Source organism: Numida meleagris, chromosome 12 (genome assembly GCF_002078875.1).
Source record: "Numida meleagris isolate 19003 breed g44 Domestic line chromosome 12, NumMel1.0, whole genome shotgun sequence".
In the NCBI taxonomy this organism is placed as follows: Eukaryota; Metazoa; Chordata; class Aves; order Galliformes; family Numididae; genus Numida; species Numida meleagris.
In genome coordinates this window covers 7,789,022-7,815,122 of record NC_034420.1, presented here as the reverse complement: position 1 = coordinate 7,815,122, position 26,101 = coordinate 7,789,022, and the positions used below count along the sequence as shown (strand labels likewise).

Here is a 26,101-nt window from a genome sequence, read left to right as displayed (position 1 = left end):
AGGAATGGGATTGCATGTGCAGGGACATAGCTGTTGTTCCTCTCTACTGCTGTGCACATATGCACATGTTCACACCTTTCCATCTGGCATTATTTTACTGCACATAGTTGAATTTTTCCCCTAGTTGTCTCAGCAATATTCCCTGGTGACTTTACCAGGATGAGCTGCAAATGCCAGAGGGATGCAGGAGTCACATAAAGGGAGGAAGGGGCATGTAGCTGAGGCCGCGGCGGGCTGGGAGCCAGCAGCACTGCATGGTCAGGGCAGGGGATCCTGGCACCCCATGTTTCCAGTATCTGTCGGCAGCGGTGGAGGTGTGGGTTGGAAGCCTGAGACCTCTGGCTTGGTGCTGGCAGGGGGAAGGCCGGGTGGTGTACATCAGGAACCTCTCCAGCAACATGAGCTCCAGAGAACTGAAGAAACGCTTCGAGGTGTTCGGTGAGATCGTGGAGTGCCAAGTCCTGTCCAAGACTAACAGGTGGGTGGTGAGGTCCCCAGTGCCTGGGGGTCTGCACCGTGCTCATCCCAGCCCGGTCCGTGGGCGCATGGCACAGAGCAGAGTTGAACGAGCATGGCTGTGGAGCCTGGTGCAACTCTACTTCTTTCTCTGGTTGCTCAGGGGGGATAAATACGGCTTCATCACCTACCGGTATTCAGAGCACGCCGCCTTATCTCTGAAGAATGGCACCTCACTAAGGAAGAGGAATGAGCCTTGCTTCCAGCTCAGCTCCGGTAGCCTCGGGCACTTCTTCTGGACCAGATACACTGACTTAGGTAAGAAGGCTTCCTCAGAAGCATCCTGTTTATCAACGCGAATCCTAAAGCTTTTCCAGCCTGCAGCAAAAGCCCACCTGCTCTGGCACAGCTCACACAGCTGCTCTCAGCTCAGTTGGATGGCTTTGGGTGCCTGGGGCAGGAGGAAAGCAGCTTGTGTGAGGACCTCAGGGTGTGCTGGCTGCAAAGCACAGCATCCCGCCCCAGGGCCATGGGATCTCAGCCGATGCACAGCCCATCCTTTCCCAGATATGTTTCTGCATGGTGCTGAACACTTTCCAGCAGAGAACTCGCTTTCCTGTCATTAGAGAAAGCAGTCAACAACAATTCAGAAAGGAGATCTGAGTTATTTGCTGCTTGACAGGACAATATCCCCAGCATTGCGTCTGTACTTTTCATCCAGAATGACAAGAAAATGCACTGTGGTTGCATTAACTGTGTTGGTGCTGTGTGGATTTCTGCAAGCACACATCCTGCCCTCTGCAGGCCCCTGCCTGGTCTCAGCCAGGGCTCACTTAGCCTCACCCCTCAGCCTTTGCTAACGGGCAGGAGCGAAACCCTGTGCTGGTTCTGAAAGAAATGTGATCCAGCCTTGCTTGGCCCTTGTTACTTTTGACCCTTGGGTGTTTCTTGGACACCACAAGTTAATTTCTGCACCCTCTGCAGGAGGTGAAGTGGTTCCTTTATCTCACTTCATGCACAGGATAAAGCATCCTGCTCCATGCCCAGAAAATAAAGCCGTACATTTTGATTTACCCCTAGGTGCCCAGTCTGACACAAGTACTGCCTGATTCCCTAGCACCTTGTAATAACTTCATTTGCTCAGAGCAGTACTCCAGTTTTGACTGTGGGTGCAAATGCTCATTATCCATGTAATAAACCCCAGGATCCCTTATTCTGGGTTCTGAGGAGGTAAGAACCAGCATGCAACCCACGATGAAAGCACTGGCTGTGCTGTGCTGCGGGCAGCAGCACTACAGGGACCCCAGCATGGCTCCCAGCTCTAGCAAAAATATGCATACAAAGGGATTAAGATGCTGCTAAATGGGGCTGCCTTATTTCTGGCATTTGCTAGATGTGGCAGGCTTTGTCATGGCACTCTTTGTTCAGCTTCTGATGCAAGAGAAGGGGAGCTCCACAGGCAGACGCCCACACTTGTCACGACCTGGTTGCTCACGTGGGAGCTGCCATACTTTGGGGACTCGGAATCCATCTGGATCTGGCAATTTTTGTGAATTTCTGAAGTCCAACCTGACCTGCGAGAGCCCCTTCACCAAACACCAGTTTGCTCCTTTTCAGTGGGGACAAACAGCCTATTTTCCCACTTTCTCTCATTCTGGGACATGCGATAACGGCAGCACATTCGCAGGCACCCAGCACGGGAAACACCGGCTCGGGTGCTTGGCACCTGCTGGCACAGCCAGGGCTGAGTGGCGTGATGGCACGGGGAGCATGGTGCCCTGGGCGTCTGGCTGACCCTGACCCATGTCCTGTGTCCTGCCCTTCCAGATTGCAGCACGGAGGAGTCCTCCCCAGCGCCAGTGAAGAGCAAGTACGAGACCATGGATTTTGACAGCTTGCTGCAGGAGGCCCAGCTAAGCCTGCATCGGTAACAGCCTTAACCTTGGAGGAATACCTCAATACCTCAGTCAAGGCACTTCCAATATGTTTACGTTTTCAAAGAAATTATTCAGTTTATGACAAGCGAGAGAGAGCGAGAGAGCGAGAGCACGCACGTGCGAGAGAGAGACTGCTGTCCCTTTCAATCGATGTTTACATTGAACAAAGCTGCTTCTGTCTGTGAGTCCCCATGGTGTTGATGTCTCACTGCCACACATTAGTCGCCCCGCTTCTGACTGGTTGTTTTAGGGTGAGCCTAGGAGCCCCCGGCCCCTGTCCCCCGGCCCCCACCCCGTGCTCCCGCTGTGGAGTTGCAGCTGTGTTCATCATAACATTTTTTGTCCGTAGTGTGTGATGATGAAATTGTTAATTGTGAATAGAATCAGGATTATAAACTAATTTTTAATAGAAGAAGAAAAAAAGAAGTATATACTTAAAAGATGTATTTATGGCTCAGATGTACTGTAATTCAGATTTATTGTACCGCTTCCTTGATTTTTAACTATGCACTGTAATGAGGCACTTGCCACAGAGCAAATGGGGGTCAGAGCAGAGCCCCAGAGCCAGCGTTCGCCCTCAGCCACGAGGCCGCCCTCCTCCCCGCCGGGTCACCACGCTGCCGTCAAAGCCATTCTCCGTGAGCGGGGCCACGGTGCGGGCATGAAGGGAAGGGTGGTGAAGGAGCGGCACAACCACCTCCAGGCATCCCCGCTCCGGCCCGGGCACCCGTAGGCTCTGGTCCCGCCGTGTGCAGGGGCACGGCAGCCCCGTGTCTCTGCCCACCTGACACGCTGCCCGTTCTCCGGCCGGTGCCCGATAAGCCATACGCCCGCCCAGCACCCAGTTGGCGAGATGGGTCTGTGCCCACCACCAGCGCGCTCCGTGCTGCTGCCTCTGTGCCCAGCAGCGTGAAGGAAGCGTGGCGGCTTTGCTGCGTCTGTGGCTCCTGGCTGGCCTGCCGTCGCTCGCACCAACCGCTGCCTCTCGCCAGGGCCCCGTGCCGCCCGGCAGCACTGGATGTAAGGCGTGCTCAAGCAGCATCCCCACGAAATTTGCTTGCAAACTTGTCCCCCACCTCTGGGAGAGGTGGGAGCGGGAGAGACCCCAGCCTCGGTTGGAGGGATCCCAACCGTGAGCAGGCCAGAGGCACTATTTCCCAGAGGGAAAGGAAATCTCCCTGGCTCCTCAAGCCATCTCCATCGCCCTCATTTGCTTTCTGGACACAGAGACCACTAGGGATTCAGCCATCCTTTATAGATAGAATATTATAGCCTTAACTCTGCCAATAGATAGATTAGAGTCTTCTGGGGTCTCCCCGGTACGTGACGTAGGGTTTTTATTCTCATTTCCTCAGTGTGGACGCCATTTCATCTTGCAGGTAGTATGACCAAAGCCCCCAAAATTGCACGAGGTTCGGTTCCAGGAGCCCTGCTTGCCGACGCAGCCCGTGGCTCCAGCCCAGGCCTGTCCCTAACAGGAGGGCTGCCAGTAGCCATGCCAGCAGCGGTGCCCTCTTGTTTCTCGCTGCTCTCATGGAACCTGTGGTTCCAACAGCACCAGCGAGGCGGTGGCACGGCTCCGCTGGTTCCCACCCCTGCCACCAGAGCCGGCCGCTGTCCTTGTGCCACTTGGCTCTCAGCCCAGAGCAAGGGCCGAGGTGTCTCCTGCCACAGGCTGTCCCCACTCCTGTCCCTGACCCAGCATACGCGAGTAACCCTGGCCAAGACTGAGCATCTGCTATTGGCAATTGCCTCATTGTAGCTTTGCCTTTTTCTGTCCTAGTATTTCCTCACGACGATGATGTTTACATGTGATTGCTATAGAGCTTATGTAGAATGTATATAGCGACACATTTAGGGTGGGTAGTACTGTCCTGTGCTGTGCTGATGTTTTTCAGAAAACGATCAATCCAAAAAAAAAAAAAGAAAAAAAAAGAAAAGCTAAGTGGAATTCTTCCATCTCCTCCTTGCCCAGCCATGGGAGCGAGCCCCGGGCTGCTCCCAGCTGGAGGATGCATCAAGCCTGGCAGAGGGGAAGGGCGAGCGCCACGGGGCTGCCGGGGCCCAGAGGACCCCCCAGGGGCAGCCCCCAGGTGCGTTGCCAGCGTTGGTTTCTGTGAGCCCCCATCCAAAATTCGATGTTGCTTTCCTGTGGCTTCCCGTGCCATCGCAGCGCTTCTGCGCGGGGGCATGGCGCTCCCTGCAATGGGAACCTCGTGACGCACAGAGCCAATCAGTACTGCAGTCATAGGATAGGACGAGATGCAATAAGTGGTCTTCATGTTGCCTGAAGCCTATAAGTGGATTTTTTGTTGTCATTTGGGGGTTCTCCTTCCCCCCCCCTTAAATTTGGACAGCTCATTGTCCCTTTCCCCTTGAGAAACGTCTCCTGCACTAATGCAATACGCACACAGGTGCTCAGGCACCCTCCTTGCCAGCCCCCATGCCTCCCCCCAGTTTAGGACTTGGTGAGCGTGGAGCATTTCAGCCCGAGAAGCACAGGTGTGGCTGCCTGCCGCCTGCGTTTAGAGCCGCTCGCGCAGGGGTAGTGGTGAAAAATAAGTTTCCACTGGAGTTTTATTTTTTTAATGTAAAGGTTTCATTCGCTCGCAGCGCCCAGGGGTGAGGAGGGGCCGGGCAGAGCTCCCTCCATTCAGGGACCGAGGCTGCTCTGGGTGCAGGGAAGGGCCCCCGCGCCCCTTGTTGCTGGGGCACGGCCCAGAGAAACTGGGAGCAAAGGGTATATTAGGGTAGGCAATAAGTAAGGAGGAGATTTATTTTTTTAAGAAGTATATAGCTCTAGAGCGTCCCCCGATAGTTGCCTGTGAGTACCCTGGGGAGATGCTAAATGTGAAGAGTTTGATGATGAAATGCCCGTTCGCTTTTTTTGCACAGATTTGCCCCGTAAAATCTCGTTGTTCAGGGTGGGATACCAGGTTTCCCGGCTGGAATCCAGCGGGCTCCTGGGGCTCCACAGGAGAGGAGCCGATGTTTCCGAGTCTGGGCTGAATGCAGAGGACAATCCCGGATGTTAGGTTTGATGCTGCCCCACAGATGAGGTTCATCCCGACTCCTCGTCAGCGCAGCTCGCTGGGCTGGGTGCCTTCCCTGCGGGAGCAGCAGCTCAGCCGCCGCGTTGCAGGCTGTGTCTGACTTCAGCACTGGTCCGTGCGGAGCCGCGTCGCAGACCAGTGTTTGAATTCTTTTGAATTGTGTCTTTTCTTTTTGGCGCTACGCTCAATAACGAACTCCATCGTTGTTCGTAGCCGAGCCCTGAAGCCCTTTCTGTTCTATCTCCGTCCGTCCCGACAATCTCAAGCAATATGAACCAGTCGCAGCCTTCGGGCTCCGTTCCTCGTCCCCGGAGCCGCGGCCGGGCACAGCACGGGCAGCGCCAGCACCGCCCCGCAAAGCCGGGGGCTGCGTGCGTGTGAGAGAGAGGAAGGTGAAAGCGATGCATTTCTCGAGAAAGGTGTAAGAATTTCACCTAAAAAGGGGCACATCTGCTTTGTTATTTATAATAAAAGCTAAATTCTTTTTTTTTTTTTTTTTTTTTTTAAAACTGCAAGGACACTGCTAATAATTATTAGGGGCCAGTTCTGCCCCCTTCCTCGTGCTGAGTAAGTACTGCGTAACTCTGTGATTTTCTGCTCGCAGAGTAAGTAAAAGTGGCAGAGTTGATCCCTCTGTGATTAAGAATCAAGTTTTTAGTCTGATTTTTTTTAATTGGTAGCGGTTTTTTATATTTCACTTTTTTGTTTTCCCCCCTGGTTCCGTTCCGTTGTGTCCTTATTTATGTAATATACTTTAACCTTAAAACACGGCATGGATTCCTATGCCTTTCCTTTATTATTGTTGTTATTATTTTTAAACAGAGATTTATTTCTAGTGTGATTTAACTGTCTACCTTCTAAAACGAGAGAACGTTTTCTTGTATTTTTACATTGTCAGATTCTATAGTTTCATAGATAATTTAACCAAATCGCTCGATGTATGATCTATATCTATCCAGTGGGTATAAAAGTTCTATTTTAAATTGTGTAAATACTTCAGAACTGGCTTCTTTTTCCAGACTCCCCTGCCGCGGAGTTACTTGTTTACATCACAAAGACTGTAGAATCTCTACGCTCATGTACTGTAAATAGTGAAGTGATCTGCCTATAAATAAACGATAACGTATATACTACAAACTGGGAAACAAAGCAATAACGAGCAACAAGTCTGTGCTGCTGGGATGGCAGGGTACCGAGCAGGCGTTCCGCGCGGCAGGACGTGGCAGCGGGCTGGTGGGATGCACGCTGGCCCGGCTGCGGGGACATGGGGACGTGGAGTTGGGTACAAGCTCCAACAGTTGCACTTATCCATTCGAGAAAAACAAAAAAAAACAAAAAAAACCAAAAAACCAAAAAAACCACAACAAAACCAGCACAACGGTTTGCTATTTTGGCATAGCTTTCTGGTAAGCCAACTTCTTCTCATGTACCTTGTAGCTTCAATGCCTGCTCTCCCTATCAGACGAAACCAGACGGCGTTATCTGCTGCAGCGGGCACAGCATGTCCTGTGGGAGGGAGAGAGGCCAGTGACTGGCTGTTGTGCACGGGGACAGCCTCTGATGCTGACCTTGCAGGCCGGCGTCTGCCCAGCGAGGGCAGCATCTTCAGCATCTTCTGAACGCCCGCCCTTGAGCAGGGCTGGCCGTGCTCAGAGCTGCTGGCTCTGCAGAGGAACTCAGTGCTGGCACTGCGAGGTCCCGGCCAGAGCTCTGGAGCCCGCACTCAGCCCAGCGTGTGCATTTGGCCCCTCAGCATTTCTCCATCCCGGCTTGCTGGCCAGATCTGACAAGTGTCTTTACAGGGAGGACAGGGGAAAGGTCTGGTTTATTTGCCTCCTGCCAGGGACCTCTGCCTGCTTACCCAGTGTCACCGAGCTCTGCCGGCAGCTGCTGCCTGTCTCGCCTGCACGCGATCCCCAGCTCGCTGTTCCTCACCCTGCCAAGCTTTGCTCTCTGTGTACACCACCTGTGGATGCTGTCTTCTGTGCTCACTATGAGCCTTTAGGGGCCAGTGGAGAGCTTGCTCTACATGCTGCCCATTGTGGGTACCACAATCCGTTCCCTCTTTCTCTCCCCCTCAGTCGTTGGCTGGATACATTTTAGTTTGTCATACACCATCTCTACCTCCAAGTACCTCTTCAAACTCACGCTTGGATCCCTCACACTTCTCAGCAGCCTCCTGCAGGTAAGAAGTTACCATTTCCCAACCAATCCCACTCCTCAGATGCCCACTCCGCTGCTGGGTGGGGGTGAGGGTGTCCAGCTGCCACGTCTCAGGCTCTTGCTGCCTGCATGGCACAGTGGGCTATGCCTGGCGTTGGCTGAGCAGACCCTTGGGGAGCCGTGCAGCAGGAGCACATCTGCCCTGGGTGAGCCACAATGGCTCAGCAGCAGCTGCAATGGGTGAGGTGCGGGCATGCGCCCTTGCAAATGTGCTGGGGCTCTCCACTTGTCTGAGCATCTCTGCTTCCCTTTCAGTTCGACACTCACAAGGACCCCACATGTGCTGAGCACCGAAGAAATGGCAGCCGGGTGCGGAGCAGAGCCGTGCGGGGAGCTGCCCTCTGCCAGCCTGCGGGGCAGCGCAGGGATCTCCCCACTGCCTTCACAGCAGCGATCACTTTAGAAGGAAACCATCCCCACTGCAGCAGTGCACATGTGCCCTGGATGTATCCTGCCAAAAAAGGAGCACGAGATGCCGCGGGCTCTCGGCAGTACCCTGCAGCATGGAGGATGCCCATGCAGAACCTACTGGAGAAGGGCACAGAGAGGAACTGGATTTACCTGTAGCCTGCCACACTCCGTCCATGATTTGCATGTGCTCGTGTTGATTCGTGTCACAAGGAGTCTTCATTTCAGCGGGTTTGCAAAATATCAGCATCTGCTCGGAGAGAGGCAGGGCAAGGATTCGGCTCACTACTGCTAAATGGGCGAACTCCTGGGTGAAAGCCCGTGTTCTCATCACCAACATCTCCATCCCTCACTGCGAGCCGCCCATTCCAGGTCCAGGCAGGAACTGAGCTGTCCAAGGAGAACAGAGAACTCGTGCTTCCTATAGGGGGGAAGACACTGCGGCACCGAAGCGCCCGGTGCAGAAGCGTTCCCCCCGCGGCCAGCCCGGCTCCGCGTGGTACACGTGGCTGTTCTGAGGGACACGCAAGACACAGGGACGGGCTGTCACTGCCATGCCAAGGGGAACAGAAGCCAAAGGGAAGAATTGAAAAGCCTGTTTGGCTGAGGCAGCACATCACTGTGCCACGCGGGCCACCACGCAGACAGCCCAGGAGATATCAGCAGATTATTTACAGTGGTCATTACCTGCAGCTTCCAGCACCTTCTGGCTGTCCAAACTCCTGAAGGAAATTAGGGAGATTAATTCTTTCTTCACTGAAAAGATTAATAACTCTTATTAATCGAGGGTAAGAAAAACAAGATTTCAGGGCAGTACTGAAAAAATAAACTACAGACCCTACGGAGGAGCAAAAAATAATGATAAGGGACCGTGAGTGCTTGGGAATGAGACGAGTACAGAAGTGGGCCAAGGTCACAAGAAAACACTGGGGAGCAGGCAGTGGGCAGCGAGCTGATAAGGAGCCTGCAGTCTGATACGGAGGGAAGAGTTGCACCTGTCCCCAGCAGCTGCAATGCGTGAAACAGGACTGGGAGGTGAATATCATCAGGAAGAGGTTTGTATGATAAATTCCTGCAAAATAAATAACTATTGCTCCTCTGGGCATTTAGCCAAGCACAACACACTTGCCTGGACACTGGCTCAGGAGTCTTGGTTAAAGCAATATGTGTTTAACAAGTCCTTGGGCATCCAGGAGCAGATGAGAGCAGCTCAGGAACACCAGCCCCTGCAGACAGGTTGCAGCACGGGCTGGGCTGTGCCACCAGGGGCTCACAGGGACAGGGACAGTTTGTGCTGCAACACTGCTACTGACTGTGGCCAACAGCTTCTTGGAAGACAAGAAGGGGAGAGCCTTGACTTTTTCAGCCAGCTATGGGCTACGTGGAGAAACAAAACTAGGAAGCAGAAAGGGAAAGCATGTGACGGAAGGGTAATTTCTGCACATGTGTAAATCAAAGCAATTAAAAGCAGCTGGAAACAAGTGCTAACATCATTTCCAGCTTTAGAATAGAGTTGGTTGGAAGGTCCCTTTTTCTCCTAAACCTAATTTTATTCTTTTTGTAGAGAGAAAGTTGTAGCAAAACACCAAGAGATCATGGGCCATTACAGCTTTTTAAAGCAGAAGGTCAATCTAGCTTCAAATTTGCTGCTCCATTCCCTGAGATACTTCTTCCTCTTACTTCTCTCCTCTTTAAGAGAAGCCAGTGACTGCCTGTTGTGCACAGGGACAGCTTCTGACGCTGACCTTGGCTGGCTGGCACCTGCCCAACGAGGGCAGCATCTTCAGCATTTTCTGAATGCCTGACCTTGAGCAGCATCCCTCTCAAAGGATCTGTCAGCTCCATGTCGGAGCCCCGAGGATGGCTGTGTGATGGAGCAAAAGTGTGGTTTGAAAATGTCTTTGGTGCTGCCCTGTTGTATGAGCCACGTTTGCTGAGGTAACCTCAGAAGTGCCAAGGGGAACGGTGCATGAATGTGGGAGCCAGGTGCTCGCCTCCAGAGTGGAGGAGTGCTGTTAGTGGGAAGGGAGAAGCTATTGGTGAGAGGAGCAGAGAGCAACTGCTTCAGTGAGATAAAGGCAGAGAGGGAACAAATACTGCAGGAGCTTCACAGTGCTGTCATGCTGCAGCGCTGCCCTGTGCCTGCAGCTACTGCTGTGGGCAGAGCTGTGCATCACAAATGTGCCCGTGGGCTCAAAGCATTGAGGCTGGGGTGCTGGGAAATGCAGCTCCACTCCCTGTGACGCTTCTTCTTCTTTCCCATCTCCAAGAGAAACCCTGAAACAGAGAAATCCCCTTGTCCTTATTGGGGACTTCAACTTGCCAGGTGTTAGAACACTGCACAGCTGATACAGGCAGGTCCAGGAGATTCCTAAAACATTTTGATGACAAATTCCTGGTGCGGGTACTATGGGAGCTGACAAGGAAACCTGCCCTCCTAGACCTGCTGCTTGTGAACGGAGAAGGTCTAGTGGATGAAGTGGTGATCAGTGGCCTTCTTGGCCATAGTGACCATGAAGAATTTAAAATCTTTGGAAAACTGCCACCAAAACCTCAACAGAGAGAGCAGATTTCAATCTTCTCAGGCAACTAATTAGTAAAGTTCTCTAAGAAACTGTTTTTGAAGGCATTGGGGTCCATCAGTGATGGTCACTTTTTAAGTACCACCTCCTCAGAGCACAGACAATTCCAAAACGTTGGAAGTCAAGCAAGAGGGGTAGAAGGCCGGCTTGGCTGAACAGGGATCTTCTTCTGGAGCTTAGGCAGAAAGTATATGGCCACTGGAAGCAAGGACAGGTGTCAGGAGAAGACTATGGGGATGCTGTTCACCTGTTTGGGGAGAAAATTTGTGTGGCCAAAGCTCAGTTAGAGTTGAAGCTGGCCATTACTGTGGGGGACAAAAAAAAGGTTTTTTTTTTACAAAACATTAACAACAAAAGGAGGAGCAGAGAGAACACTGTTTCTGTACTTGATGAGAATAGTTGTCTTACAAACAGGGACATAGACAAAGCAAAGATGTTTAATGTTTTCTTTGCCTCTGTCTTCAACACTGATGATGGGCTCTGGCACCCCAGGTGTGCTGAGTTAGAGGACTATCTGTGGTAATGATCAAATCCCAGATAACCTCAATTTTGTGCAGGATTTGCTGCTCCATCTGGATGTATATAAGCCCGTGGGATTCATCCCAGGGTCAGAGAGGTTCAGAGAGCTGGCTGGTGTCATTGCAACTCTCTCTCTGTTATTTTTCAATGGTCTTTGGAATCTAGAGAAGTCTCAGGTGACGGGAAGCTGCCAAACATTCCAATTTTGAAGAAGGGAAAGAAAGAAGACCCTGTTAGTTACAGGCCTGTCAGTCTCACTTCAGTGCCTGGTAAAATTATGGACAAAATTCTGCTTGGAGTTACTGAACACCTGAAGGACAATGTGGTCATTGGTCACAGCCAACGTGGGTTCCTAAGGGAAAGGTCCTCTTTAACTAACTTAATTTCCTTGTCTGATAAGGCAACCATCTACATGACCAAAGGAAGCCACCAGATGTTACCTGTTTGGATTTCAGTAAAGCTTTTGATACTGTTTCTCACAGAAACCTTCTGGACCAGCTGTCCAGCATACAGCTAGATGAAAACATCAGGGTCCCTTCCAACTCTGGATATTCCACATACGATATCTGTATGATTCCATCCTCTGTGCATGTCCTGTTCTTCTCCTCGTTCTCATATCTGTTCCAGGGCCTTTCAGCATGGCTGTAGGAGCAGAGGAGGAGCAGCTCAGCCCCAGGCATTGCCACCTGTCAGCATCAGACCACCAGAGCTGGGTACAGCCAGAAATGCAGAGAGAACAGAGAGAAGCAGCTCTTACAACAGTACAAATAAGGTGCTTCCATCCTCCTCTCTCTCCTGCTCCTGAAATGACAGTTTCCTCCTTCCAGGTAACTGATAAAATGAGAGGTGATGGCCTTAAGTTGCACTTAAGGTTGCAGGTTCAGGTTGGATATTAGGAATAAATTATTTTCAGAAATAGTGGAAACACATTGGCACAGGCTGCCCAGGGAGGAGGTGCGGTCACTGTCCCTGGAGATGTTCAAGAACCGTGGAGATGTGGCACTGAGGGACACGGTCAGTGGGCACGGTGGGATGGGTTGGGGTCGGACCTGATGATCTTAGAGGTCTTTTCCAACTTTAATGATTCTGTGCTTCACTCCCTTCTGTTTCCAGGAGGAACAAAAGTCTAATTCAAATATGAAGGGAAGCTGAGAACCTGGGCAGTGCTAGAGTAGGAAGAAAGTGGACGTGAGGCCGTGCTTTAAGGATGGAGGACCCCCAGACGTTATCTCAATAAATTTCTACAAGAGGACGGGCAGAAAGGAAAGGGAAACCAGGTACAGACAGAAGCCGAGGGCTGCGCTTCTCAGCCGCCGCTCTTCCCGTTCAAGGAGGGCTGCCTACTGGCTGCGCCGCGCTCCCCCGGGGGGAACCTCCGATGGGGAACGTGCAACCCCCGGGGAACGTGCAACCCCCGCAGCGCGCAGGGGAAGGGAGCTGCGAGCACAAGCAGGACAGCGCGCTCGGACAGAGCTGCAAGGCCGACGGGGCACCACGCCCTTGGCGGAAGCGTCAGCAGTTTCTAGTCCCCGCCCAGCCAGCTCGGCACCGCTCCCCTACCTTTGGCCTGGCCTTCGCCCTGTTGCCTCGTGCGTTTTGCAGAAGCTATGGCAGAGCCGCAGGTGCTGAAGGGGCTACAGGAAGAGCTGACCTGCTCCGTCTGCCTGGACATTTACAGGAACCCTGTGTCCCTCAGCTGCGGGCACAGCTTCTGCGAGGAGTGCATCCAGGGGGTGCTCCGCAGCCAGCATTGCCCGCGGGACCTCTTCAGATGCCCGCTGTGCAGCGCCCAGGAAGCCCCTCCTGCGAAGCTGCAGCCCAACATCCAGCTCCGCAGCGTAGTGCAGAAGTTTTTGGACACCAGTGAGCAAAGTGTCGCTCTTGAACTAAAACGTGAAGCGGAATGTGAAGAGAAGGGAGAAAGTTCAGGCCCACGCGATGAGGAGATCCTGTGCGATTTCTGCCTTGAGAAGCCTCAGCCGGCAGTGAAGACGTGCATGAACTGCGAGACCTCCCTGTGCCAGGCCCACCTGGGCAGGCACAGCGCAAAGGCTTTCCTGACAAGCCACGTCCTGGTGGAGCCCTGTGACGCTCGTGTTTTGGCAGAAAGGAGATGCTCCCAGCACGGCAAGCTGCTGGAGTGCTACTGTGTGACAGACTTGGTCTGCGTCTGCTTGCTGTGCTGTGCCACCAGCTCCCACAGGAGCCACAAAATCATCAGTGTGGAAGAGGCTTTTGGCCATGGACAGGTAAGAGGCTGCCAGGACAGCTGTCCGGACTGGGGCTGCTCAAGGGAAAACCCGGGCTCTGGGATATGGAGAGCTGCCCGCAGTGCGAGGCCAGAACATCTCCTGGGCTTCAAGTGTGCAGGCTCCCGTCTTGGGATTCCTGGCTTTTGGTGTGGGCTTTGCCCCAGGTTGCCTCTGGGCTTGCCCCTTGGGATGTAAAACAATCTCGTGTAGAGTCAGTGGGACTGAGTGCTTGTGGCTTTGCTTTTAGTCCTCATTGCATCTTCAAACAGGAGTATCAGCCTCAGCTGTGTTTGTGCAATGAAAGTTAATGGCAGTGTAACAGAAAGGAAGCTGCCAGCAATAAAAAGTAGCTTTCCGTGTGGCTGTTGTGCATGAACAGTTTTTGTTTTGAAAGTACACTCAAGTACCCCACACTCAAAATCTTGAGTTCTGTTCAGGGGCAGAATCTTCCAGTAAAGCTTTTATGCGCTGATTTGTCTTGAGAGCAGACAGTGAACAAACTTCTTCCAGGTCTGACCTCACCCATCTCCATAACACTGCCCATCTTGTGCACTTATGTCTGTACCTGATACCTCCCTCTCTTTGTTTTCTCAGAATGATTTTCCTAAAACTCTGCAAACACTGAAAAATCATGAAGCTGCAGTGAGTGAAAGCTTGAAAAATCTGCTGACGCAACAGGAAAAGATAAAGGTTTGTTCCACAATCCCATAGCACTTGGAGGATGGTTTATACTCATAGCTGATGATATAAGGGTTTTTTTTCCTTTCCTTGACCCTGGATCCCAAAGCTTTTAGTTCCTGGTTGGTTTCTCAGATACTTTCTGGGTTTCCTCTTTGATGGAGGCTGATGAGCAACTTTCATATAAGACTGGGAAGAACATTTTCAGATTACAAATGATATGTGAGCTTGAAAGCTGCTGTTGAGTCCATGCTTCCTTTTAGGTGGGTGGTGATTTCTTTTTTTTTTTTTTTTCTTTTCCCCTCAGCTTTCTTCAGTTTGCGGACTCTAAAATCTTTAGAGGAAAGATATAAACCATCTTACAGTGATTTTAATCCTCTTTACAGCAAGAAATCCTATTAGGCTAGCCTGTGCATCTAAGAAGTTGGTAGATATGAGGTTAAAAGACTGTCCCAAAGTGTTTTGGATTTTTTAGCATGCAAATGCTCAAAACTCTTGATAGAGCAGGGAGTTTAAGGCAGGTCTCCAGATCGTACTTCATTCTGATTAGGCACAATGATTGGTACTTGACTCCTTCCACCAGTAGAAATGATGGGACTGGAAGTACTGGAAGCCCTGGCACTAGGCAAGGGAAGTACTGCCTCCTGGTCTGAAGGCAGAACTGTACCTGTTGACAGTGCCCTGTTTGTGGCAGCACAGCTTTTTGCTAACAGTGAAGGCAACTTGGTGGAGGCAGTAAGCAGGTAAAGCATTCCTCCTCACCCTTCTTTAAAAGAACAAAAGAGAACGTATCCATAGAAAACTGCCAGTGCAGAAAAAGGAAAGATGAATAGCAGAAAGCTTTAAGCAAACGTAGTGCAAGAACCATTATTTATTGATTGGCAGTCTCATTCTGGTGCTACTGAAAGCAGTGAAATTCCCAGTACTGGAAACCCAAGCAAAGAGGAGCTGGGGTCTGTCCAAAGGGAACAGGACTGCTCCCCACTTACTGCTGCCAGGTGTTCTCTGGTCAACTGCCAGATGCTGGAGAAGGGCGCCTATGTCAACTGGCCCATCTGCTGTCAATGAGACATCTTGGTATGTTGCCATGTGGAAGAAGTAGATGATACTTCTCTACCTGCAGAAAAGACCAGGCTCCTTTCTAAACCAGAGATAGTGTGGAAAGTGTAACATTCTGTCCCTAACAGCTTTGCAAATGTTTTCTCAAAAGGCATTGGAAAGATTTCACAGGAATCATCTGGAGAACTTCTTCAACATGATTCGTGAGCAGCTGGATAGAAGAAAAGTGGAGATCCTGGGAGCCATCAGTGACATTGAGAAGGAACAGCTTTCTCAGATTCAGTCACAGATAAAGGAACATGAAGAGATGAAGGATGCGGCCAGCCGCGATGTGCGGGAGTTGGAGGCTCTGAGAGATCAGAAGGATCCAGTGCTTTTCATTAAGGTACCTGACAGCCCTTCCCGGAGACATTTCAGCACTTGGGTTGGCCTTTGAGCTGTGCTAATTCTGCTTTCAAAATGTTTTTTTTCACAGGGGTTGGCAGCGATACAAGCCAGGTAAGCTCTTCACTGGTGGTCTGCTGTTGCATTTCACTGAGCTGCTGAGGGCTGACACTGCCTCGGTCCCAGGCTGCCTGCCTGTCTGGCACACGGGGCAGACTCCAGCTTCCTGGGCTCATGCTGGGCTCATGGCAGCTGCCTGTTTCAGCACGCTGACCGCACGCTTGGCACCTTTCTTCTTCAGAGACCTGGAGAAGCCCCAGAATTTTAACTGATGCCATGTGTGCATCTCCACATAAAACATGACTTACTTTTCTGAACCATCAGCACCCGTTCTTGAGACCAGCTCGAGGCACTTCTTGAATATTTAGGTGCCTGTGTGGGCATGCAAAGAACGGATAAGCTTAGATATTCACAGTTGTCCCCAGCACTGCATTGCCCACTGCTTGGCTCAGGTGATGGCTCAGCATTGGGATCAGTAACATCTTCCCATGACTTGCTGCTGTTCTGATGCCTTTCTGTGTGTTATAGGAAAACGGAACAAGTTCCTAATGAAGATGGTGTAGAACTTGCAGAGCTGCTCACTGTTATGGATCAATCAATAAGAGAGACCGTTCAAGAGCTTTTCCAGCCTTTTGTCCAGTTTATCCTGGCCAAGCAGCCCTCAATGGAATCATCTCCAGGTAAGTGACAGTTTCACTAAGTGAGAGGCAAGACAGAGAAGCCAACAAAGCATATTTAAGAAAGGGCTGTTACAAGACAGCAAGTACACCAAGTACCTCTAGAACTGATTACTAGCACTGTATTTGATTACTTCCACATATGTGTGCAAAAAAAAAAAAAAAAGGGAGCTTGTTCTGGGCTTCAGTGCTCTGAGACTCAGATGCACCCCACTGAAGTGGGCTGGGGGTAATGAGGTGCAGATGTTCCAGGAGTTTTCTGGGAGGAAGAAGAGAGGAACATTGCAACACCTCTTCTGTCACTGGCATCAGAGTGGCCCAGGGAAGGATGAGCGCTCCACAGCAGCAGGTGGAATTTGTTTACAAATGTAAATAATTTTCTCTTTCTATGTAAGTAATTGTACTCTTTCATGCTGTTTTGAAAGATCAGTGTACTGGTGTGCTGTGCACAGCAGGATGCTTGTCCAATTGAATTAAAAAAAATCCTGGTTCCCGTGTTCTTGCCCTCTTGATCAGGTTTTTGTAATTACCTATCCCATTTGAGCAGTTTCAGTTAGTTGCCAAGTCACTACTGCTGAAGGGATAACTTACAGAGTAGAAAATGCTGCAATATTGAAATGTGTCACCTGCAAGGGTGAGCATGAATGAAAGCAGTAAATTCCTGCAGGCAGGATTAACTAACTGGCAGCTGATGCTCAGGGCACTTTTGAGAGCTCTAGGAATTGACTTCAAATGATAGTAAGCAAATCATCCTTTATAAAAGATTCACATACTTCTTGTGCATGGGGACTGATCCAGAGAGCTTTTTAGAACGCACAATGAAGCTCTGCAGGATAACGATGAAAGCAAAAATCCAGGAGTTGCTGTAGTTGGAAACAAAAAGCAAAAGTTGTGTTAAAATTGTGAAATAGCAGTATTTCTTGAAATGTGATATTCACTCCCTTTAGCACTACATAGGAGTAGTTAAGAGAGGTGCAGAAAGTGTATTTAATTAATATACTTTTAATAACTTTGGTGGGTTCAAGATTTCTCTAACCTTTGTTTCCAGCAATGGAGACGTATGCTAATCCGCACAAGCATCTGTTAACAGTAATGTTTTTTTTTTTTGTTTTTATAGCTCACCAACACCTGACTTTTGAATCATGTGAAGCAAGTGGACTCCATGTAGATGACAAGGTGCTCAGAGTAGTCGAGCTACCTTACCCGTTTTCCGTGCCACACGAAATGCAGTTCTGGGTGTACAGCACCAAGGGCTTCTGGAATGGCTGGCACTTCTGGGAGGTGATCACCCGCGACTCGTCGTACTGGAAAGTGGGTGTCTCGGACCGTACCAATTTCCTGTGCTACCTGGAAATGTCTTGGTGTCATCTCAGGGTGTTCCTAGATAAAAGACAGATTAAACAACGATCTCTTAATACAGCCATCAGAATGGTCAGGGTAGAGCTAGACTGCAAAAGACAGACAGTGTCATTTCTTGATGTGTCTGGCAAGGATTGGGGCTCTTCTAGGAGCTATACACCTATAGCTACAGTAAACATCCCTGCAAGCTATCCAGTCTATGCTGCTTTCAGCATTTCTCATGGCTCCCTTTCACTCCCATAGTGACGTAGGGGCAAGGCTGCCTTGCCTTTCTGTGCTTTGGTTCTCTACATTTCGGGGCTGTAGCCGCACAGACTCTGCTACCCTGGCACGGTATGAACTGGGCTTCAGGCTGGGCCTGCTCCTGAGCTATAACGAGGTTCTGGTCTTTAGCAGCAATGGGCTGAGTTGAAAGAATGAGAAAGTGGGGCTCTACCATTAAATATATCTTGTCAGGTTTTTAGTATTTTTGTTTTAGTACTGTACTTTTGCTTAACTGTATAGATTGCTGTATTGGATGGATATTATTAAAGTAATTTTGTTCGCAAAACTTGGTGGTAATCTAGTTTATTAAAAAGCATATGGCACAATGTTAATGCTATGGAACTCAAAAGCAGCAATGCCAAACTCTGCTCTAAAGCACCAGCTTTTACCTCCCCCTGTGCTGCACAGCATTGCCATAAGGCTGTTCCTACCCTGGGGTACCTTTCCCAGCAGGATGGTGCTTGAAGCAGCTGAGGAGAACACGACCAAGCAGAGAACCCCTGGCTTACTGCAGCTGGGCTCAGGCACATCCCATCCAGGGTTCACTAGGACAAAGGGCTGCAGGCGAACTGCTGATGACGTGCCTCGGATGGGGAAGCATTTTGCTTCTCCCTGGAGAGCAGGAGGCAGGGCTGCAGGCGCTGGGCTGGGCCTCAGCTTGGGGCGGTGCCATGGACAGCCTTTCAGTTTCGTTTCTCGCAGACTGGTGGGTGTGTCGGCGGTGCAGCCATGGCAAAAGCTAAGGAAGAATTTGGAGGGTCTTCCAGCTTAGAAGATGAACTCAGCTGTCCCATCTGCCTGTCCCTGTACAGGAACCCCATGTCACTCAGCTGTGGTCACAGCTTCTGCAAGCAGTGTATCCAGAAGGCGCTCGGTGCCCAGCAGCAGGCCAAGGCCTCCTACTCCTGCCCGCTATGCAAGGTCGAGCTGGGGCCCATCCTGGAGCTGCAAAATAACTTCCATCTGTGCAGCATCGTGGAGACATACCTGGCCAAGAAAGGGAAGCAGGATGAGGGCTTTGCAACAGAGAAAGGAGAGATGGTTCCCTGTGACTTATGCCTTGACAAGCCCCAGCCGGCTGTGAAGATGTGCCTGATCTGCGATGCCTCCTTGTGCCAGGCCCACCTGGACAAACACAGCGCCAGGGCCTCCCAGAGGGACCACGTCCTGGTGGAGGTGGGCATGGGTGGCTTGACAGAGGAGAGGAGGTGCCAGGAGCACGGCAAGGTCCTGGAGTATTTCTGCCAGGACGAGAGGCTGTTCATCTGCGTGCTGTGCTCCATCGCGGGGTGCCACAAGGGCCACAGGATCCTCACCCTGAAGGAGGCCCATGACAAGAAGCTGGTAAGGGGCTCTCCTCTCTCTCCTCTCCCCAGAGCCCTGCATGTTTCACTGCAGAGCCCAGGCACGGGGGTGGAGGGGCAGGGGGGAGCAGGAATGGTAGCCCTTGCTCTGGGATGGGGGCAGAAGCTGAAGGTGGGGATGGGGCACCACAGGCACACCAGCATCCTGGTCCTGTGTGCTGGGCTTTGCTTGTAATTTCCTCCTCTGTGGTGCCTGAGGGGTTACCAAGCTCTTCCTCCAAAGAGGCGTTTTTTCCTCTTGCAAATGGCTTTTGGGTCAAGGAGCCTCAGTCAGATTTGATTCTTCATTTTTACATTTTTCAAAACTTAAAACTTTCCAGCTATGACAACTATCTCACAGAAAAACTGAGTTTTCTGGTATCATTTTTTATTCAAGAGATCTAAGAAACTGCCATGTGTGATGCTGTGGCCATTAGTGGGTGCTGGAGGTGTGAAAACACTGCTGGAAGCAGGTGAGGAGTAGCCAGCACCAGCCTTTACTTGAAAGACTGCAAGAACTATATTGTTTTTGCAGTTATGCCCTACCTTTATGAGGAGGCAAGTAAACGGCCTGTTTTAAGGCTTACTGTAAGCACAGTGCTGGGGAAAGCAGGCACACATGCCTCTTCAGCAGTGTCACAAACAGCTGGCCTGGTTTAAAAATACCCATGCTGCTTCCCTGTTGTGAAGTTCAATGCTCTTTTTCCTTCTGCTAGGATGACCTCTCTTGCACTATGGATAGGCTGCAGGGATACAGAAGTGATTTATCCGCCGCCCTTGAGGAGCTTCAGCGCAACAAGAATCAGATCAAGGTTTGTGTCCAGGTCACAGCTAACTCAGAGCATCTTTCCTCCATGTTTTCTAAGAAATAAATGATGGCAATAATACTGTGGTGACACCTTCAGCAAGTTGTTCTGGGAGAGTCACCTGCAAAGATACTTCAGTAATTACTGAATGCATCAGGCACAGCCCTGTACAGGTGGTGGTATTGAAACTGCTCTATGACAGCAGTTTCAAGCCAGGGCTGTACAGGGATGCTGCGGCTGTGTCAGGGCAAAGCTGTGCCTGAATGGCAGCTGGTGACCTCCACTGACTGCACTGCTGTGGGCTGCCTTCCTCATCCCATCTGGAACCCTTGGGGAACAGTCAAACCAATCCTCTGCAACTCTACTACATTTTAACATGTGGTTATATGGGTTTTATGATCTAGCTTGCCTCTTGGACAGAGAGACCTGGATAGACTGGATCAATGGGCCAAAGTATACCGTATGAGTTTCAATAGGGCCAAGTGTCGGGTCCTGCACTTTGGTCACAACAACCCCAGGCAACCCTACAGGCTTGGGGAGGAGTGGCTGGAAAGCTGCCTGATGGAAAGGGACCTTGGTGTGCTGATGGACAGTCGGCTGAATATGAGCCAGCAGTGTGCCCAGGTGGCCAAGAAGGCCAATGGCATCCTGGCTTGGATCAGGAATGGTGTGGTGAGCAGGACTAGGGAAGTCATTCTGCCCCTGTACTCGGCATTGGTGAGGCCTCACCTCGAGTACTGGGTTCAGTTTTGGGCGCCTCAGTACAGAAAGGACACAGAGGTGCTGGAGCAGGTGCAAAGAAGGGCAACAAGGCTAGGGAAGGGCTTGGAGAAAATGAGGAGAGACTGAAGGAACTGGGGCTGTTTAATCTGGGGAAGAGGAGGCTGAGGGGAGACCTCATTGCTCTCTTCAAATACCTGAAAGGTGATTGCAGTGAGAGCGGGGCTGGTCTCTTCTCACTGGTGAAGGTGACAGGACAAGGGGAAATGGCCTCAAGTTGCGCCAGGGGAGGTTTAGGCTGGATATCAGGAAAAAATTCTTTATGGAAAGGGTTGTTAAGCACTGGAACAGGCTCCCCAGGGAGGTGGTTGAGTCACCATCCCCGAATGCGTAGTAGTATGGTTATGTGTACTACTACTTACGTGTAGTAGTATGGTTAGGTTGCTGTTGGACTTGATGATCTTGAAGGTCTTTTCCAACCTGAGCAATTCTATGATTCTATGATTCTTTTGCATGAATTAATTAATTAGGACTGGTGCTCATTATGAACTATACAGACTGCTATTATTATTACACCTGCAGAATGAATATGGTAAGCAAAGAACACAGAATTTTTTAGCTAGAACAATAGCCAAATTGGGAGGAAAATTAAAGCGTCATCTAGATGCCTAACTTCTTCAACTATGAATACAAGTAGAAAAAAAAGATGAATAGAAAGAGATGCAGTCCAAAGTAGGGATTTAAGAAACTCCCAGAAGTCAAGCTTTCTCACAGCCTCCCAGCATAGCTTCTCAGAAGGAACCAGCTGGGAAACTCCACCATTTATTGTGGTTGCAGGACTGGCAGAGTTTAGTCATTTGCACACCACAGTCTGTACTTAGCATTATATATATTTAAATTTTTTATCCTTTAAATAAAAGTACAAAGTGGGATTTTCAGCATTTAGCAATATGGTTCTCACATTGCTAGCTGAATTTTATCTGATTTTGTTACTGTAGCAGGATAATTTTCATAACCCTGTGTTTAATCAGATAGTCTAAGCAAACGCTTATTGTCTGCCTCCTTCTAAAGACAGTTCAAAGGACAGATACAAACCTAGTAGAGACCCAAAGTTGAGTGCCTGCACACCATTTGAGCCAGTACACCATTTTCTTATCTCTTCATTTAGACCAACACGGAAAGAGTGACTTCTCAGGTGGGAAAGCTGTTTGAAGAGATAAAGACACATATAGATAAGAAAGAGAAGAAGATCTTCAGTGATATTCAAGCCTGTGAGAAATCACAACTAGCAGAATTTGCCAAACTGGAGAAAGAGATGGAACAAAAGAGAGATGAGATTGTGCAGCATCTTCAGTCCTTGCAGAAGATAAGAGAACAACCAAACACTTTCCATCTCTTCAAAGTAAGCAGCTGTTCTTTGTTCATATGCCTTCTCAGCCAGCTGCCCTTTCTGGAAGTTACACTAACAATTTCTTCTTCTTTTTTTTTTTTTTCAATCTTAATCATAGGAATTTAAACTGGTGCTGGACAGGTACGTTCCATCTGAAAACACTTGTTTTCTTCTTTGAAAAAATATGATGTGGATAGCTGAGATCAAACCTATTGTGTGTGCCCCTCTGCCCTGGCACCTCCTCTGCAAAGCTGCTCCCTATTCCATCTGTGCCAGGCAGCACCATGTCCACACAACTAACAGTGATGGGGACATAGCTGCTGATCGTTCCAGTGGCCCCTCTAGTTTCAGTTTCCTTAGCTTCATGGCTACTGGATTCTAGAGAAAACCACTGGCTTTTATTATGACAAAAATGTTTCTGTTGGAGATGGAGACCATAAGGGTTTGAGGTTACAGACAGCAACGCTGTCCCAGCAATGTATTTGTGACATTCCCAGCCTTACGCTGCAGTGAGCAGCACTTGGCTACAGACGTGACCGGCTTGGTTTGGTTCTGTTTGTGGAAAAGCATAATGACTTGACAGGGCACTTGCCTTTTCCTGCAAGTTATACATTTAATTTAAAACTTACCACTTCCTAACTGACGTCTGGGTGTCTGTTGTAACTCAATGGTGCAAAACCACACTGTCAGTACATTAAGTTATATATCTATGAGGGATTCTGCTCCTGCAGTAAACTCCTCAGTCTCATGAGGGGATAGCTCTAACATCTACCTGGATTTTAAGATCTCATCTCTGTGCCTTGCATAAATTAAAGCTGAGATTGAATGTGGATGGTAAGGATAACTTCAAATCACTGCATGCCTAGGGACTGTGTTAGCAGCAGTGCATTCCATTACTCACAGCTCTGCTGCAAGTCAAAATCTAACCTGTGGGATCAAAGTCATTTTCCAAAAGCCTGGAGACCATTTAATATGTCTGGCATTTTCTTTTTATCGCAATGGTCATTGTGCCAGAACAGTGACAGCCTGCCTGCAATAGGTCAAAGCAGCTTCTTGCAAAAATAGCAAAATGGCTCCTCCTTTCTCGTTTCAGCATTTCAAAGATCCTTTGCGGGTCTGGTAAGTAACAGGTAATGCCAAATAAATTGCTACTTTTAACAGCTGTGACTTGCTTAACCTTAACAAAGAGTTGTTTACACCATAATGCACCGTCCTCTTTGCAGAGTCCTTCTTAATGAAAGAGTTTGTTAAATCTTGAACGGTAAATGGCTTTCCATGGTGAAATGCCTGCTTGCATCCTAGGATTTCGAGTAACAAGATCAGGATCCGTGAGATGCACGTGCCGGCGGTGCAGCTGAATCAGGCCAATATCAACAGCTTCCAGACAGTGATGTGGGACTGCTTGTCCCGCCTGGATATGCAGCTGCAAGCTGTGCACAGTGAGTGTCCTGTCCTGACCCAACAGCAGTGCGTGGTCGATTGGGATAGAGCCTTAGTGCCCAGCATTGGCTCCTTCCCACAATGGTTCAGAGTGAGAATTCGAGTGGGATTTGGGGGTTTGAGGGTGCAGTGTGGGCTAATGGAGAGAGGGAAGGGGCAGTAAGGCTGATCCTGGAGTTGAAAACAGGGGCTCCAAACCTGCATAAAGCCAGCTTCTCCTCCCTCTACACTGGTTTCCTCCTTCCTCCTGCCTGCCAGGCACTGGACAGTCAATCCTGATTTTGAGAAACATCCTCTTTTTTGCCCACCCTTCTTCCCACTGAGTTTATCCCTGCCCATGGTTTCAAGTGCACAGCGCCAAGTCACAGACGTGAATGCATTGCCAACTTTGTAAAACATTCTTCTCAATCTTTCTTCTAGGACTGCTCATTAACCAGATTAACTGGGACAGGTAAATCCTTTTCTTTATTTATGAAATAATTCTGCAGCAGTTGTTCATTTAAGGCCTGTACATCTTCTGGTCCTGTGCTTTGGTCTCAGGAAGAGCCAAGCAGATCCTAGACTTGAGTGTCCAAACTTTTGCCTTGCCCCGGCTGCATTAAGTGAAGAGGAATTGTCTTGGGCCACATATAGAATTTATAATATAGTTAGTCTATATAAGTAACAAAACTTTTCAAAATATATTTTTTATTAAAACATTAAACAAAAGATGGCAACAAAACCAGACAACTAGTGGGTTGGACATGTATGTGGAACATCATCCTTTATCTCAAAATAGGGGGGTCAGCTCTATTAATATCTCTTATTTTATTATTTCTAAGATGTGACCCATGTTTTATGGGGCACTAACATTCACTGCTGTCTCTTTACAGTGGGGACCCAGCTGCTGGTAGCAGTTCAAACAGTAAGTGTTCAAAAATACTAGGTGTTCATCAGGAGGCTGGCATGGGGCTGTGCATCTTGCACAGAAAATATCTCATCTAAAAATGTCAGCAACATTTTGTTGTATGTTTCTCCTCTCCGTGAGAGAGGTGAGACCAGCAGAAACGCAGCCTCTGGGCACAGTTCACAAAATCTGCAGAAATCTGTGGAAACTCACCAGAGAAATTATTTATCTTGAGCTTGAGGGAGAGACTGGTTTTGTGTCAGTACATGGTAAAAGTCTGAGCCTGCTCCTAGGAAAAACCGAAGAAGAGCTCCCACTGAGCAAGCCCAGTGCCTGAAAAGATTCAGAGACAAATCCAGATGCTAGAGGAGATATTAAATCTCCAAACAGTATTGCTCTTCAGATATCAGTAATGCTCAAACAGACTTCTGCTGGGTAGAAGTGGTGCTTTTCCTATTAACTTTTTCTGAAGAAAGCTTATTTTCAAGTTAGTTAAAAATGTTTTTCTGCAACTAAAGTTCAGTTTGCAAAATAAGTTGTTTTGTTTCTTTGTTTTTAAATTCAAAGAAGAAGTGACACTTTCTTTGCCACTTTTTAATTTTTGGAGGGGAAAAGATTCCATTCTGAGAAGCATTTCTAATGGATAGGTTGATGGTAAAATTTCACTTTGGAAGGGACATAGGGGATTGAAAACAGTGCTGTCTCGCCCTAACTGCAGCTATGTTTGTTTTACCAGACACATCTAGGAAGTCACACAAATACAACGCCGCCTTCATTTCCTAACTAGAATAGATGGAGATCACAAGAGGCAGGTGGTATAGGTAAGCTATTAAATAGAGTTTAAAGTACACAGCACAGCTTAACAGTATGGTTGCTTTCGCTTTAACAGAGCCAGCCTTAGATTATTACAGTATTCCATTATTATTACAGAAAGTGAATCTTTTCCATCTTGTGTATTTCTACAGTATAAAACCAACTGAAAGGATGAAGATGTGAACAAAGTGAATGGTATACATATTCCTGGAAGTATGGGAGATGCCAAAAAATTCAGAAGAGAGAGAGAAAGAACAAGTTAGAGATTGTCAAAAATGTTCTTTAATTCCAGGTACCTGCTAAGTGTCTTGGCTTTCCATATGAACCTCCTCTTAGAAGCAATTCTGTAGCACTTGCAAATTTTGAAAAGAATCAAGAATTAACATGAACACAAGAAAATCTCCAACTATGTATTTTGTAGTACTAATGATACTTGTGTCCTATTAATTGTGGTGACTAGGCTGTCATTGTATGGTTGGAAAACTAAATAAACACTGGTCTCCACTTTCACACTCCAATTTCATTTTCACTGGTCTATGCAGGCTGCTGGTCTCCATTTTGAGGATTTAAAAATGATATGTGATGCCCTCAGCACTCTCAGTAAAATGAAAAGACTTTGCCTGGTGAATTTGCACAAGATGAATCACTTAAATAAGAACACTTAGGATAAAGAAAATAAAACTTGGCATGTAAGGAATGAAACTCAGCATCACAAATGAGCTATTGAAAGATGATCAGCAAATGCACCTGGTCTTCCCAATAAGTTGTTGTAGGAACAGTGCTAATGTCTAT

General features: G+C 48.9%; 3 protein-coding genes across 9 annotated transcripts in view; all 3 read left to right on the top strand.

The window, feature by feature from the left end:
• PPARGC1B (PPARG coactivator 1 beta) overlaps positions 1 to 6,583 on the top strand; it is a 39,945-nt gene extending 33,362 nt beyond the window's left edge. For all 4 annotated transcript variants that reach the window (XM_021410891.1, XM_021410890.1, XM_021410892.1 and 1 more), the window contains 3 exons: positions 357 to 478; positions 620 to 774; positions 2,284 to 6,583. In XM_021410891.1, the coding sequence (XP_021266566.1) occupies positions 357 to 478; positions 620 to 774; positions 2,284 to 2,387 (381 nt within the window). In that variant the 3' untranslated portion in view covers positions 2,388 to 6,583. The remainder of the gene's footprint in view (positions 1 to 356; positions 479 to 619; positions 775 to 2,283) is intronic.
• LOC110405531 (E3 ubiquitin-protein ligase TRIM62-like) lies at positions 6,732 to 18,197 on the top strand. 2 transcript variants are annotated; one of them, XM_021410903.1, is made up of 7 exons: positions 6,732 to 12,005; positions 12,292 to 13,427; positions 14,025 to 14,120; positions 15,319 to 15,552; positions 15,643 to 15,665; positions 16,140 to 16,291; positions 17,406 to 18,197. In XM_021410903.1, exons 2-7 carry the CDS (start codon positions 12,786 to 12,788, stop codon positions 17,888 to 17,890), a joined length of 1,632 nt encoding a protein of 543 aa, XP_021266578.1. In that variant the 5' UTR covers positions 6,732 to 12,005; positions 12,292 to 12,785; the 3' UTR covers positions 17,891 to 18,197. The 2 variants fall into 2 exon arrangements, with proteins under 2 accessions (XP_021266578.1, XP_021266580.1); XM_021410905.1 differs by lacking the exon at positions 6,732 to 12,005 and adding an exon at positions 12,145 to 12,192.
• On the top strand, positions 17,463 to 25,827 carry LOC110405532 (E3 ubiquitin/ISG15 ligase TRIM25-like). 3 transcript variants are annotated; one of them, XM_021410907.1, is made up of 10 exons: positions 17,463 to 17,599; positions 18,724 to 19,255; positions 19,971 to 20,066; positions 21,949 to 22,182; positions 22,289 to 22,311; positions 23,473 to 23,609; positions 24,031 to 24,061; positions 24,483 to 24,514; positions 25,233 to 25,317; positions 25,462 to 25,827. In XM_021410907.1, exons 2-9 carry the CDS (start codon positions 18,731 to 18,733, stop codon positions 25,277 to 25,279), a joined length of 1,125 nt encoding a protein of 374 aa, XP_021266582.1. In that variant the 5' UTR covers positions 17,463 to 17,599; positions 18,724 to 18,730; the 3' UTR covers positions 25,280 to 25,317; positions 25,462 to 25,827. The 3 variants fall into 3 exon arrangements, with proteins under 3 accessions (XP_021266582.1, XP_021266583.1, XP_021266581.1); XM_021410906.1 differs by lacking the exon at positions 17,463 to 17,599 and having other exon boundaries at positions 18,566 to 19,255; XM_021410908.1 differs by lacking the exons at positions 17,463 to 17,599; positions 23,473 to 23,609; positions 24,031 to 24,061; ... (1 more) ...; positions 25,233 to 25,317; positions 25,462 to 25,827 and adding an exon at positions 23,264 to 23,466 and having other exon boundaries at positions 18,560 to 19,255.